This window comes from Scyliorhinus torazame, chromosome 8, assembly GCF_047496885.1.
Source record: "Scyliorhinus torazame isolate Kashiwa2021f chromosome 8, sScyTor2.1, whole genome shotgun sequence".
Lineage (NCBI taxonomy): Eukaryota > Metazoa > Chordata > Chondrichthyes > Carcharhiniformes > Scyliorhinidae > Scyliorhinus > Scyliorhinus torazame.
This window is the reverse complement of record NC_092714.1, coordinates 179,812,554-179,827,351: the sequence shown is the minus strand read 5'-3', so window position 1 is coordinate 179,827,351 and position 14,798 is coordinate 179,812,554. Positions and strand designations below refer to the sequence as shown.

Genomic DNA, 14,798 nt, shown 5'->3' with positions numbered 1-14,798 from the left:
AAATGAGTCCACCAGGGGTGGTGGAAAACTATTTACATACAGGTTATCATTAAAATTTCAAAGAAATTTACAAATTTAGACGGCCGGGCGCCTTGATCCGTCGCTGAGAGTGCCGCAGTGCTGGTGGCGAGTCAGGCGTCGGCTCGGTCGGCGGTGACTCCGGGAGCGTGTCGACATCCTCTTCATCCCCGGGTGGGAGCAAGGGGAGGACGGATTGTCCTGGAGCGGGGTCTGTGGTGGGGTGCACTGGGGGAAGGGAGGGTGGCGCTGGGGCAGAGGGGGGGGGGGGTGTGGGGACCCAGCTGATGGCAGGTCCCTGAGGGAGACTGTGTCTTGGCGGCCGTCGGGGTACGCTACGTAGGCGTACTGCGGGTTTGCATCTGTACCTTCTCAACCAACGGGTCCGCCTTGTTGAGCCGCACGTGCTTGCAGAGGAGAACGGGTCCTGGAGCTGCCAGCCACGTTGGGAGCGAAACCCAGGAAGTGGACTTCCTGGGGAAGGCAAAGAGACGTTCATGGGGGGTTTCGTTAATCGCCGTGCACAGGAGTGACCAAATGGAGTGAAGTGCGTCGGGGAGAACCTCCTGCCAGCGGGAGGCCGGGAGATTTCTGGACCGTAGGGCCAGGAGGACGGCCTTCCAGATCGTCTGATTCTCCCGCTCCACCTGCCCGTTTCCCCTGGGGTTGTAGCTGGTCGTCCTGCTCGAGGCAATGCCCCTGTTGAGCAGGTACTGGCGCAGCTCATCGTTCATAAATGAGGATCCCCGGTCGCTGTGGACATAGGTGGGGAAACCGAACAGAGCGAAGATGGTGTTGAGGGCTTTGATGACGGTGGCTGACGTCATATCGGGGCATGGGATGGCGAAGGGGAATCTGGAATATTCGTCGCCCACCTTGAGAAAATACGTGTTGCAGTCGGTGGAGGGGAGGGGCCCTTTGATGTCCATGCTGAGGTGTTCAAAGGGGCGGGAGGCCTTCACCAGGCACGCTCGGTCTGGCCGGTAGAAGTGCGGTTTACACTCCGCGCAGACCTGGCAGTCTCTGGTGACAGCCTTGACTTCCTCGATGGAGTAGGGCAGATTGCGGGCCTTAATGAAGTGATAAAAGCGGGTGACCCCTGGTGACAGAGATCGTCGTGCAGGGTCCGGAGTCGTTCCACTTGTGCGCTGGCACATGTACCTCGGGACAGGGCATCGGGGGGCTCGTTGAGCTTACCGGGGCGATACAAAATCTCGTAATTAAAGGTGGAGAGCTCGATCCTCTACCGCAAGATCTTATCATTTTTGATCTTACCCCGCTGTGTGTTGTTAAACATGAAGGAATCCGACCGTTGGTCTGTGAGGAGAGTGAATCTCCTGCCGGGCAGGTAATGCTTCCAATGCCGCACAGCTTCAACGATAGCTTGGGCCTCCTTTTTGACGGAGGAGTGCCGAATTTCGGAGGCATGGAGGGTGCGGGAAAAGAATGCCACGGGCCTGCCTGGTTGAGGGTGGCGGCCAGAGCGACGTCTGATGCATCGCTCGCGACTTGGAAGGGGAGCATCTCGTCGACCGCGTGCATCGCGGCCTTGACGATGTCGGCCTTGATACGGTTGAAGGCCTGGTGAGCCTCGGCCGTCAGTGGGAAACCGGTGGAGTGGATGAGTGGGCGGGCCTTGTCGGCATAGTTAGGGAACCATTGGACGTAGTACGAAAAGAACCCTAGGCATCGTTTGAGGGCCTTGGAGAAGGAGGAGATCCATGAGGGGGCGCATGCAATCGGGGTCGGGCCCTAGAACTCCGTTCTGAACCACATAGCCGAGGATGGCTAATCGGTTTGTGCTGAACACACTTTTCCTTGTTGTAGGTTAGGTTGAGGAGTTTGGCGGTGTGGAGAAATTTGGAAAGGTTAGCGTCGTGGTCCTGCTGGTCGTGGCCGCAGATGGTGACGTTATCCAGGTACGCGAAAGTGGCCCGCAGTCCGTACCGGTCAACCATTCGGTCCATCTCCCATTGGAAGACCGAGACCCCGTTAGTGACGCCGAAGGGAATCCTAAGGAAATGGTAAAGGCGGCCGTCCGCTTCAAATGCGGTGTACGGGCGGTCCGCCTTGCGAATGGGGAGCTGGTGGTAGGCAGATTTCAGGTCCAGTGTCGAGAAGACCCGGTACTGTGCAATCTGATTGACCATATCAGATATGCGTGGGAGGGGGTACGCGTCGAGCTGCGTGTACCGATTGATGGTCTGACTGTAGTCAACGACCATCCTGTTTTTCTCCCCCGTTTTCACCACTACCACATGGGCTCTCCAGGGGCTGTTGCTGGCCTCGATGATACCTTCCCGTAGCAGCCGCTGGACCTCAGAGTTGATGAAGGTCTTGTCCTGGGCACTGTACCGTCTGCTCCTGGTGGCGACGGGTTTGCAATCCGGGGTGAGGTTTGCACAGAGAAGGCGGGTCGACCTTAAGGGTCGTGAGGCTGCATACAGTAAGGGGTGGTAGGGGCTCGCCATATTTCAGGGTTAGGCTCAGGAGGTTGCACTGGAAGTCCAGGTCGAGTAGCAAGGCAGCGCAGAGGTTGGGGAGGACGTAGAGCCGGAAGCCGCTGAACTCTATGCCCTGGATGGTGAGGATGGCGATGCAGTACCCCCGGATCACCACGGAGTGGGATCCGGAGGCCAGGAAGATTCTTTGGTTAATGGGGTGTACCGATGACTTCCGGTTGCGGCGATGACCAGCTAAGCCGCACATTTCGGCACCTCCCGTTTCAACGGACTTTTGGGCTCTTATCGGGAGCCCCAACAAAAATTTTTTACGGCCAAACCCAGTGTGAGGTGAAAAGGAAGAAGTCCCCCCGGGTGTGGATGGAAAGGAGCGACAGCAGTGTCCAGATTGCGGAGGATCCTCTGGAGCAGCGGCAGGGAAGAGAAGGGAGAAGCAAGATGGCGGCCGAGGGAGCCCAGATGGTATGGGGCCCGGAACAGCAGGAGTTCCTCCGACGATGTGTGGAGGAGCTCAAGAAAGAGGTGCTGGCGCCGATGTTACTGGCAATCGAGGGATTGAAGGAAACACAGAAGGTCCAGGCGATAGAACTCCGTGGAGTGAAGGCAAAGGCAGCCGAGAACGAAGACGAGATACAGGGCCTGGTGGTAAAAACGGAGATGCACGAGGCACTACATAAGAGGTGCATAGAAAGGCTGGAAGCCCTGGAGAACAGCTCGAGGAGGAAGAATCTAAGGATTTTAGGTCTCCCCGAAGGGACAGAGGGAGCTGATGCTGGGGCGTATGTGAGTACGATGCTCCATACTCTAATGGGGGCTGAGGCCCCAACGGGCCCCCTGGAAGTGGAGGGAGCGTACCGGATCCTCGTGAGAAGACCAAAGGCAGGGGAAACACCACAAGCAATAGTGGTGAGGTTCCATCGCTACAGGGACAGGGAGGTGGTCCTGAGCTGGGCTAAGAGGACACAGAGCAGCAAGCGGGAGAACGCGGTGATACGCATATATCAAGATTGGAGTGCGGAGGTGGCGAGAAGGAGGGCGAGCTTCAATCGGGCCAAGGCGGTGCTACATAGGAAGAAAGTCAAATTTGGGATGCTGCAGCCGGCAAGATTGTGGGTCACACATCAGGGCAAACACCACTACTTTGAGACGGCGGAGGAGGCATGGACATTCATTCAGGAAGAGAAATTGGACTAGACTTGAGAAATTGATGTCTGGAGAGAGGTAGCGAGGTGGTGGCACAGAAATGTAAAGTGGGGAGAGGGGAGGGCTAATATGTAATAATGTTGGACGGGGAATTTTTTCTCCCCCCCTCGGGGGGGACACGAAGAAATGTGGGCGCCGGTGGAAAAGGGGACAGGGAAGGGGAATGAGGGAACTGCGCCATTAGGGGCGGGGCCGAGAGGGAAGCGCGGGGTTTTTCCCGCGCTATGGAAATTGAGGCGGGAAAAAGGGCGCAGGAAGGAAGGTAGCCTCACACGCAGGGAGGTCAAAGGATAAACAGGGGAAGCCGAGGTCAGCCAGAGTTAGCTGACTCCCGGAAGCAATATTGGGGGAGCAATCAAGCTAGAGGGGAATCTAGCGGTGGTGCTGGTGAACGTATACGCCCCGAACTGGGATGACGCGGGATTCATGAAGCGAATGCTGGGACGTATCCCGGACCTGGAGGCAGGAAGCTTGGTAATGGGGGGGATTTTAAGACAGTGTTGGACCCAGGGCTGGACCGGTCCAGATCCAGGACCGGGAGAAGGCCGGCAGCGGCCAAGGTGCTTAAGGGATTTATGGAGCAGATGGGAGGGGTAGATCCGTGGAGATTTGCCAGACCGATGGGGAAAGAGTTTTCCTTCTTCGCCCACGTCCATAAAGTATACTCTCGGATAGACTTTTTTTGGCTTGGGAAGGGCGCTGATCCTGAAAGTGGCAGGAATGGAGTACTCGGCTATAGCCGTTTCAGATCACGCCTCACATTGGGTGGATCTGGATCTAGGAGAGGAAAAGGAACAGCACCCAGTTTGGAGATTAGACATGGGACTACTGGCGGACGAGGGGGTATGCGGAAGGGTGAGGGGATGCATCGAAAGATACCTGGAGGTCAATGACGGTGGGGAGGTCCAGGTGGGGGTAGTATGGGAAGCCCTGAAGGCGGTGGTTAGAGGAGAGCTGATTTCCATTCGAGCCCACAGGGGGAAACAAGAGGGTAAAGAAAGAGAGAGATTGGTTGGGGAAATTCTGAGGGTGGATAGGCAGTATGCGGAGGCCCCGGAGGAAGGGCTATACAGGGAAAGACGAAGACTACAGACGGAGTTTGACCTGCTGACCACGGGAAAGGCGGAGACGCAGTGGAGGAAGGCACAGGGAATACAATATGAATATGGGGAAAAGGCGAGCCGGCTGCTGGCCCAACAACTTCGAAAGAGGGGGGCGGCGAGAAAGATCGGAGGAGTTAGGGACAAAACGGGAAAGATGGAGCAGAGAGCAGGGAAAGTGAACGAGGTGTTCAAGACATTTTATGAGAGGCTGTATAAGTCCCAACCCCCGGAGGGGAAAGAGGGAATGATACACTTTTTGGACCAGCTGGAGTTCCCGAGGGTGGAGGAGCAGGAGGTGGCAGGTCTGGGGGCGCAGATTGAGGCGGAGGAGGTGATCAAAGGAATTGGGAATATGCAAGCAGGGAAGGCCCCGGGACCAGATGGGTTCCCGGTGGAATTTTATAGGAAGTATATGGATCTGCTGGCCCCGCTTCTGGTGAGAACCTTCAATGAAGCTAAGGAAAGGGGGACACTACCCCCGACAATGTCGGAGGCAACGATATTGTTAATTCTGAAACAAGACAAAGTCCCGCTGCAGTGCGGGTCATACAGGCCCATCTCCTTCCTAAACGTAGATGCCAAGCTGCTGGCCAAAGTGATGGCGACAAGGATAGAGGAGTGTGTCCCAGGGGTGGTACATGACGACCAGACGGGGTTTGTTAAAGGGAGACAATTGAACGCCAATATACGAAGGTTGCTGGGGGTGATGATGATGCCCCCACCGGAGGGGGAGGCAGAGATAGTGGTGGTGATGGATGCAGAGAAGGCATTCGATAGAGTGGAGTGGGACTATTTGTGGGAGGTGCTGAAGAGATTTGGGTTCGGGGAGGGGTTCATTAGATGGGTTAGACTCCTGTTTGGGGCCCCGGTGGCAAGCGTTGTTACAAATAGGCAAAGATCGGGTTACTTCCGATTACATAGGGGTACTAGACAGGGGTGCCCCCTGTCCCCGTTGGCAATTGAGCCATTGGCCATAGCGCTGAGGGACTCTAAGAAGTGGAGGGGGGTGCTTAGAGGGGGGGAGGAACATCGAGTGTCACTATATGCAGACGATTTACTGCTATATGTGGCGGACCCAATAGAGGGGATGCCTGAGGTAATGCAGATACTCAAGGAATTTGGAGAGTTCTCGGGATATAAATTAAATATGGGAAAAAGCGAACTTTTTGTGATGCACCCCGGGGAACAGGGTAGGGGGATAGATGCTCTGCCGCTGAGGAGAGTGACGGAATTTTCTATACCTGGGGATTCAGGTGGCCAGGAACTGGGGAACCCTACACAAACTTAACCTGACGCGACTGGTAGAGCAGATGGAGGAGGACTTTAAGAGGTGGGATATGGTGCCCCTGTCATTGGCGGGCAGAGTACAGGCGGTCAAGATGGTGGTCCTCCTGAGGTTTCTTTTCGTGTTTCAGTGCCTCCCCATCCTGATTACTAAGGCCTTTTTAAAAAAAATAGATGGGAGCATTACGAGCTTTGTATGGGCGGGAAAGACCCCGAGAGTAAAGAGGGGGTTCCTGCAGCGCAGTAGGGACAGAGGGGGATTGGCACTGCCGAGTCTGAGTGACTACTATTGGGCCGCCAATGTGTCGATGGTCCGTAAGAGGATGAGGGAAGAGGAAGGTGTGGCGTGGAAAAGGCTGGAGATGGCGTCCTGTAAGGGAACAAGCCTGAAAGCGCTGGCGACGGCGCCGCTACCGTTCTCCCCGAAAAGGTACACCACAAACCCAGTGGTGGTGGCGACCTTGAAGATCTGGGGGCAGTGGAGACGACACAGGGGAGTGACGGGTGCCTCGGTATGGTCCCCGATAAGGAATAACCACAGGTTCGTCCCGGGGAGGATAGATGGGGGATTTCAATGTTGGCAGCGAGCAGGAATTAGGAAGCTGAAGGACCTGTTTGTGGACGGGACGTTTGCGAGTTTGAGAGCACTGGAAGAAAAATATAAGTTGCCACCAGGGAATGCTTTCCGATACATGCAAGTGAGGGCATTTACGAGGCAACAGGTGAGGGAATTTCCGCAGCTCCCGACGCAAGGGATCCAGGATAGAGTGATTTCGGGGGCATGGGTTGGAGAAGGTAAAGTGTCGGAAATATACAGGGAGATGAGACGAGGGGGAGACGATGGTAGAGGAGCTGAAGGGAAAATGGGAAGAGGAGCTGGGGGAAGAGATTGAGGAGGGGCTGTGGGCAGATGCCCTAAGCAGGGTAAATTCCTCGTCCTCATGTGCCAGGCTTAGCCTGATTCAATTTAAGGTTCTACACAGGGCGCATATGACGGGAGCAAGACTGAGCAGGTTTTTTGGGGTGGAGGATAGGTGTGGGAGGTGCTCGGGAAGCTCGGCGAACCACACCCACATGTTCTGGTCGTGTCCGGCACTACATGAGTTCTGGGAGGGTGTGGCAAGAGTGGTCTCAAAGGTGGTGGGGGTCCGGGTCAAACCAAGCTGGGGGTTAGCTATATTTGGGGTTGCAGAAGAACCGGGAGTGCAGGAGGCGAAAGAGGCTGACGTTTTGGCCTTTGCGTCCCTAGTAGCCCGGCGAAGGATTTTACTTATGTGGAAAGAAGCGAAGCCCCCGGGAGTGGAGGCCTGGATAAACGACATGGCAGGGTTCATAAGACTGGAGCGAATAAAATATGCGTTAAGAGGATCGGCTCAGGGGTTCACCAGGCAGTGGAAACCGTTTCTTGACTATCTCGCGGAACGATAATGGAAAAACAGAACAGACAGCAGCAGCAACCCAGGGGGGGGGGGGAGGGTTATTTTGTGTTTTGTTTTTTGTTTTTCTTTCTCTCTGTAGGCTAGTTGTGGATAATTGCTTCTTGAGTAATACTTTTTTCTCATTTGTTGTTAGTTTAATATATTATTTAAATAACGGTTAATGTACATTTTATTATTATTAAGTTGTAAAAATGGAAAAACTTCAATAAAATATATATATTTTTTTAATATATATATATAAAAAAATATATATTTTTATATATATAGGGAGGGAGCAGCGCCATACTATATTGGGGTGGATGAAGCTCTCAGTGCTCCCGGAGTCCAGAAGGCAGGATATCTCATGCCCGTCGACCTTCACCTTTGTCGACGTGGTCGCGAGGTTGTGCGGTCTGGACTGGTCGATCATGATGGAGGCGAGACGCGGTTGGTCGTTGGCGGTGGCAGGCGATGAGCGGCCCAATGAGGTGCCCGACGGGCAGGGGTCCTGGGGCGGGGAGATGGCAGCGCCCACGGGCCGCACATGTCCCGAGCCAGGCAAGATGGCGGCGCCCTCGGGCCGCACGTGTCCTGGGGCAGGTAAGATGGCTCCGCCCATTGGTTGTGAGGCAAGCAAGATAGTGGTGCCCACAGGCCGCACTGTTGTGAGGGGAGCAAGATGGCGGCGCCCACAGGCCGCATGTGATCTGAGGCGAGGAAGATGGCGGCGCCCACTGGCCGCACGCGGGGGGTCCAGGGACAATAGCGGCGATTGAGCGGGCCTAGCACACTGCAGCGAAATGTCCTTTCTTGTCGCAGGCCTTGCAGAGCGCGCTCTGCGCCGGGCAGCGCAGCCGAGGGTGTTTTGTCTGTCCGCAGAAGTAGCACTTGGGGTTGGTTGCCTGCCACGCGGTGCGGCATGGGGTCCACGATGGGGTCCACGATGGGGTGGCTGTTGACGGGGTCCACGATGCCCAGGAGGGGTGGGCCGTGTGGTCGGGGGCATACGCCTGTACGTTGCATGAGGCGACTGTGAGCGAGAGCGCTAGTTTTTTGGTCGCCGCGAGGTCAAGCGTAGCCCCTTCTAAGAGGCGCTGGCGGATGTAGGCCGACCCTATGCCCGTAATGAACGTGTCTCTCATTAGCAGGTTAGAATGTTCAGCGGCCGAAACGGCCTGGCAATCGCAGTCTCTCACCAGGTCAAGCAGGGCACGCCAGGAATCTTCCACAGACTCACCGGAAAGTTGGTGCCGCGTGGACAGGAGGTGCCTGACGTAGATCTTGTTGGTCTGCTGAGCGTAGTTCTCCTTCAGTAGCGCCATGGCCTCTGCGTAGGTAGGCGCGTCCTGGATGAGGGGAAAGACATCGGAGCTCAGCCGCGTGTACAGAATCTGGAGCTTCTGTGTTTCTGGGATTGGGTCTGTCACAAATCCGATGTATGCTTCAAAGCAAGCGAGCCAATGTGCGAAGTCCTTTTTGGTGTTTTCTGCTTGAGGATGCAGCTGCAGGCGATCCGGCTTGATGTGGAGATCCATCTTTGTAAAATCTCTGTGTAATAAATTGATGCACTATCAATTACGACGAGACGGGAGTAGAGAGTAATCGAGGCTTTATTACACAGAGATGTGTGGCCTCCTACAGGTGCTGCCGAAAAGGCTGCAGTTCGGAGAGCACACACATTTATACTCCGCCTACTGGCGGAGCCAGCAGGCAGGGATCTACCCCTGTACCTGTAGTACAGGGGCCTTACCGTAATACCCTCGTATGCAGTGCAGTATATACAATATAATACAACAGTGGTGACTACCACAGGGGCCAGGGACCCCATAGTGGGGTTTCCTCACTTGGTGGGGGGGAGGGTAATGCCCATGTGTGTGGGGGGTTACATTGCCCATGGGTGGGGTGTGTGGGGGATCCACAAGCTCACTTAGAGATCGGGGCACCCTTTCAAAATGGCAGCCCGATCGCTGAGTTTAGCTCCCCAGGGCTGAAGAAAACTGTGGGCTAAACTGGTGAGAAACTCCCCAGGACCCAAAAAAGTGACTAAGTGTAGTTTGATAGCAGTGGGGACCTCACCCTGCTACAAATGAGCTTAGAAATGTTACCGTTAATTTACGCCCCATGTCTAATAGATCAGATCACAGCTTTTCAGTTCTCCTTTTGAAAAACGTGAACCTGGCGGAACGGCTTCTGTGGGGTGCCGAGGAAGTGAGTAGCCATCTTTTCTCACAGGCAAAGAGCCCAGGGGTGCTGGACCTGCCACCCCACTGCTCAGTGGGGGGTGGGGGACCCTTCGCAGGGGTGGGCCACCATAGGAATGTGGGGGGACGTGCTGGAGGGGCAATCGCTCGCCACTTTACCTGTTCCAGGAGCAACCGTTGTCCCTGCCTGTCTGCCCCAACGACCGCCCATAATGGGGTATTGGCAATTGTGGTTAAGTGAGCACGTCACACATCCCAAGTGGATTCCCGTGGGTGGGCGGGCTATGTAGCATGTGGGAGTCGTTGCCTAGCACCCAATCACACCTTGATGCCTGGACACTCCTTGAACACTGCGGGAGCCAACATCACACATGCAGCAGCCAACAACACCGAACACCGGGGGATGGGACACAGCTCTGGGGACATGTCCATGGCTGGAGGGTGGGTGGGTGCCTGGGGGGGGGGGGGGGGGGGGGGGTGCTGGAGTGATGGGCCAAGGGATCGGAGATCAGCCTGCATTGTAAATGGTTATGCTCGAGGATGTTTCATGTGTAATACAAGTCCCCACTCTCCCAATAGTGCCACCCTCCCAACCCCCACCCCTACCTACCCCCCTCCTATTCTACCTACCCCCCTCCCCCTACCTACCCATGCCCAGTGGCCTCAGTGATCCTCAGCATGCTTTGCCTTCCTAGCTCTACTACTACATCTCGGTGTCTCCCCAGGATGCATATCTGAGGTGGAGGCAGCCAACTGGTTTCCACGTCCCATTGCCTTTGATGCCCGTGGCTGGCATCCACTAGGGGCTTTGTTGACGGCATATGCACAGCCATGCCACCCTGTCCCGTGTGCTGACTTCGAGATGCGGCCTCATCAGAGGGTCGAACTCGGGGGAGCTGGTGGCCACCATCGCTATTCCATGGGATGGGTCCAGATTGGCACCCAGCGCTCCTTCTTCCCACTCCCTCAAGCCCTCTGGCAATCCCACAATCCTCAAATTCTGTCTTTGGGAGCGGTTCTCGAGATCTTCCACTTCCTCTTGAAGCTGCTTCTGGGTATCCCTCAACACCGCAATTTCGGCTGCCAACGTAGCGAGCTGCTCCTCATGCTCCCCCACCGTCTCTTCCACCTTCTGGATCGCCTGGCTTTGGGTCTCCAGCCTCAGCTCCACACGATCGATCCCCGCCTTCAGTGGGTCCACCGCCTTGGCCAGGTCCTCCTTTCTCTGCTGACTGAACTTCTCATTCAAGTAGTCCACCAGCTGCTCCATCGACCACTGAGATGGTAGGGCCAACCCCTTGCTCGCCACCATCTTTCCCTGTGTCGCAGGAAAAGATACTTGCTCCAACAGTTCCTTTCGCCTAAAACCACTTCTGGTCCATAAATCCATCCACTGGCAGAATATACTCTTCCTCCACCACTCCTGCACCTTTTTCCATCAAAACATCTGCCCATTAATCGGGGAAAAGGACCAAAACAAACGCCACAAGCAGGAGCTGCCAAATGTGCGATCACTCACACCATGGCCGCCACCGGAAGTTGGATTATTTCCATTTATAAGTATAGCAAATCAAGGAGTACCATTTCAGCAGGTCACACCTGGTTTAATCAGCACTAACCATACAAATAAAAGCAAAATATTAACCATACTGTGATGAATGATAACTGTACCTTTAATGTCATGATCCCTTTAAGACCGGGTTTGGAACCCTGGGGGACTCCGCCTCTGGCTCCTCCCCCCCAGGGGACTCTGCCTCTGGCTCCGCCCCCCCCAGGGAGCCATATATAAGGTAATGTTCAGTGGGCAGTATGCAGTGAGCCCACTTCTTGGCAGCTGTCTGCTTCTCTGCTAATTAAAGCCTTTGTATTACCAATCATCTCTCTCGAGTTGTAATTGAGGGTATCTCACATACAAAGATAAAAGCAAATTACTGTGGCTGTTGGAATCTGAAACAAAAATAAAATGCTGGACAATCTCAGCAGGACTGACAGCATCTGTGGAGAGAGGAGAGATAACATTTCAAGTCTGGATGACTCTTTGTCAAAGCCTAGACTTGAAACGTTAGCTCCCTACTCTCTCCACAAATGCTGTCAGACCTGCTGAGATTGTCTAGTATCTTCTGTTTCCATTAGCCATACAGGTTGGTGGTATAGATACTGGTCTGAGCTGCTGTCTTACAGGAGCAGAGGGGGGAGAAGTTTGGGGAGGGAATATTTTTTTAAAGTAAAGCATTCATCTATGACTTGTGCAGGAGGGAGGTGATTTCAAACAGTTTCTTCTTTTAACATTCATTTTCCCCAGCAGGGATTTTGGAAATGTGTACTCATTCCAAGGGTATTTTACAGCTAAGTGGACATATCAGTGGTCAAGCCCATTTGGCCTGTAAGCTACCTTAAATTTGATGGGGGGACCATTTAAAACTTACCCATTATCAGCCCCTTAGGCAATGTTAATTTATTTTCCCCCTACCCCATCCCCAAAATGCTTAAAACTCTGTTCCAGCAGCACTGGGGTCGTTTTCCTCTCTGTTGGAGTTAGTATCTCGACCTTGAAATGAGATTTTGGGGGTGGTGGTGAGGATCTGGTAGTTTTTTTTTTTTAAATATGCATTTATTGACTTATTATTTGTATAATTACATTGAGCAATACTCTGGATTATTGACTGAGAGCCTGGGTAAAGTGATTGAGGCAGACAGCCTTCATTCACCCTGGAACTGCCGTACACCCGGAACCGTTGTTCTGCGGACTGTTTGTTCCAACCGCCGTGGCTGCGGTTGCGTGCTGGCGACGGACGGATCTTTTCTCCCCTGCAGCACCACCACCTGTTGGAATTCCGGTTCCGGTTCCAATCGGGTCGTCGTTGCTCGATGGATGCTCTGGATTTTATCGGGACGATCGGCGATGAGGATGAGGTTCCGGAGGGGGAAGAGGAGACGGGGTCTGAGGGGGAGGTGAGGTTCGGCTAGGACGGGGTGAGGTGGTATTCCTGGGCCTCGGCCGCTCCTGGTCCCACACAGTTCAAGCCGGGCCGCGATAAAGTTAAAGTCAGTGCCATGTGGAGCAGCACTTCGAGTTGCCAATCCCTCCCGGATTGGCCTGGAGGCTCCAAGAATTGGAGATCAACACCCAGTGCGCTGCTGTGTGCCACCCTCCGGAAAAATCTAGATTGTATCTTTTTGTCATTCTCTTTTAACATTTAAAAAAAACATATTTTTAAGTATTGCAAATTGGGGGAGATTGAAAATCAAGCAACAGTCAATTGGACAACGAGCCTTTTTGCTTTCCAATTGCCATAATACATCACAAGGATGGATGTGTTGGCCGATTATCAACTTGGATCTTTACTGTCTCAGTTGTGGAGACCGTAGATTAGATTCAATTTGAATTGTTTTTTTTGGAGCAAGCAAGGAAATGGGTTACGGGCTTGCCCTGTCCACCCGGCACATTGGCTTTGTAATTTTAAAAATGGAGTAAAATTTAATGGCTGGATTGTGGGGGCAAGTCATGAGGAAATCTCCAGTAATTCAATTAACTGCAGTCTGCAACCCTTAAGCCGGGTGCCACAAAAATGACCATAGTATAGTTGTCAACTACCACACTAGTCTCCAAATCACAAGGTTGTGGGGTGAAATCCCATTCCAAAACTTGAGTACCTGGACAGTGATTGAGACTGATACCCGAGTGCAGTACTGAGGGAGCAGTGCACCGTTGGAGGCGTTGTCTTTCAGATGAGGCTTTAAACTGATGCCCCATCTAGCTACTCGAGTGGATGTAAAAGATCCAATGGCACTGTATCGAAGAAGAACATCACAAGAAACAGATTATCTCATTATTATCATATTGCTGTTGGAGATTGCTGTGTGCAAATTGGCTGCTACATTGCAACAGTGACTAAACTTCAAAAAACACTTCTTTGACACGTCTGGTGGGTGTGATAGGCACTATATAAATGCAATTCTTTGTTCTTGTTCAAAATATGCCTTTCAGAAAGGTTTTTTGAAGTAGGACGTTGCTGAGATTAGAGCTGAAACAGCTGAAGGTGCTGTTACTAGGGAGGAATGCAGAGACCAGAGGATTGAACAATGTAGGTCGCTGCACACAATTAACTGCCAGTTTGTCCACACTCCGATGTTTTCCATTGAATTGCTTTGTGACATTTCGGGTAAAGTATTTTAAATAATGTTCCTGTACTTAAGCAAGTGTGGCTACTTATCTGCAGTAAATGTCATCCACCACATGTGAGCCCATGTCATCTAGTCTAATTACTTTCTTTGCTCATCCAGGGTTCTTAAGTAATGCAATTCTTTGTGTCATCTGCAGTTTCCATGATGCCTTTATTCAAATTCATAGAATTCCTACAGTGCAGACAGAGGCCATTTGGCCCATCGATTCTGCACCAACCCTCCAAAGAGCACCCTAGTCAGGCCCATCACAATATCCCATCTGGACACTAAAGGGCAATTTAACATGGCCAAACCACCTAACCTACACATCTTTGGACTGTGGGAGAAAACCGGAGCACCTGGAGGAAAGCTATGCAGATATGGGATGAATGTGCAAACTCCACACAGACAGAAGTCTTACAACACCAGTTCTTACAACACCAACTCCACACAGACAGTCATTCAAGGTCGGAATTAAATCCGGGTCTCTGGTGCTGTGAGGCAGCAGTGCTAACCACTGTCCGCCCAAATTCTAAATATAGTCTGTGAAAAGCAACTGACATTAACTGGAATTCTCTATGAAAGAATGCAACCGATTACTATTCAAAACAGTCTGCCGTTGAATTTTATACGGGTTTTTCTTATAACAAGTGGCAGTTTATCTAAAACATTTTGAAAGTTGATCTTTTCCATAAACCACGTTCATAACCTCTTCAGAATCTGTTCACCACTGAGGTGGTAACTTGCAATTTCTTCAGGGCAGCACAGTGGTACAGTGGTTAGCACTGCTGCTTTACGACGCAGAGGACCCAGAGTCAATCCTGGAGCCGGAGTCAATCTGGAGCCGTGGTCAATCCTGGACCCGGGTCACTGTCGTGCACATTCTCCCTGTGTCTGCCCACAACCCAAAAAGATAGGCAGGGTAGGTGAAATTGCCATGTTAAT

The 14,798-nt window shown here is 53.0% G+C and overlaps 1 protein-coding gene across 1 annotated transcript in view; it reads left to right on the top strand.

Moving 5' to 3' along the window:
• Positions 1-12,487: 12,487 nt before the first annotated feature.
• ddx27 (DEAD (Asp-Glu-Ala-Asp) box polypeptide 27) overlaps positions 12,488-14,798 on the top strand; it is a 73,711-nt gene continuing 71,400 nt past the window's right edge. The window contains exon 1 of the mRNA XM_072514584.1: positions 12,488-12,641. Within this exon, the coding sequence (XP_072370685.1) occupies positions 12,558-12,641 (84 nt within the window). The 5' untranslated portion in view covers positions 12,488-12,557. The remainder of the gene's footprint in view (positions 12,642-14,798) is intronic.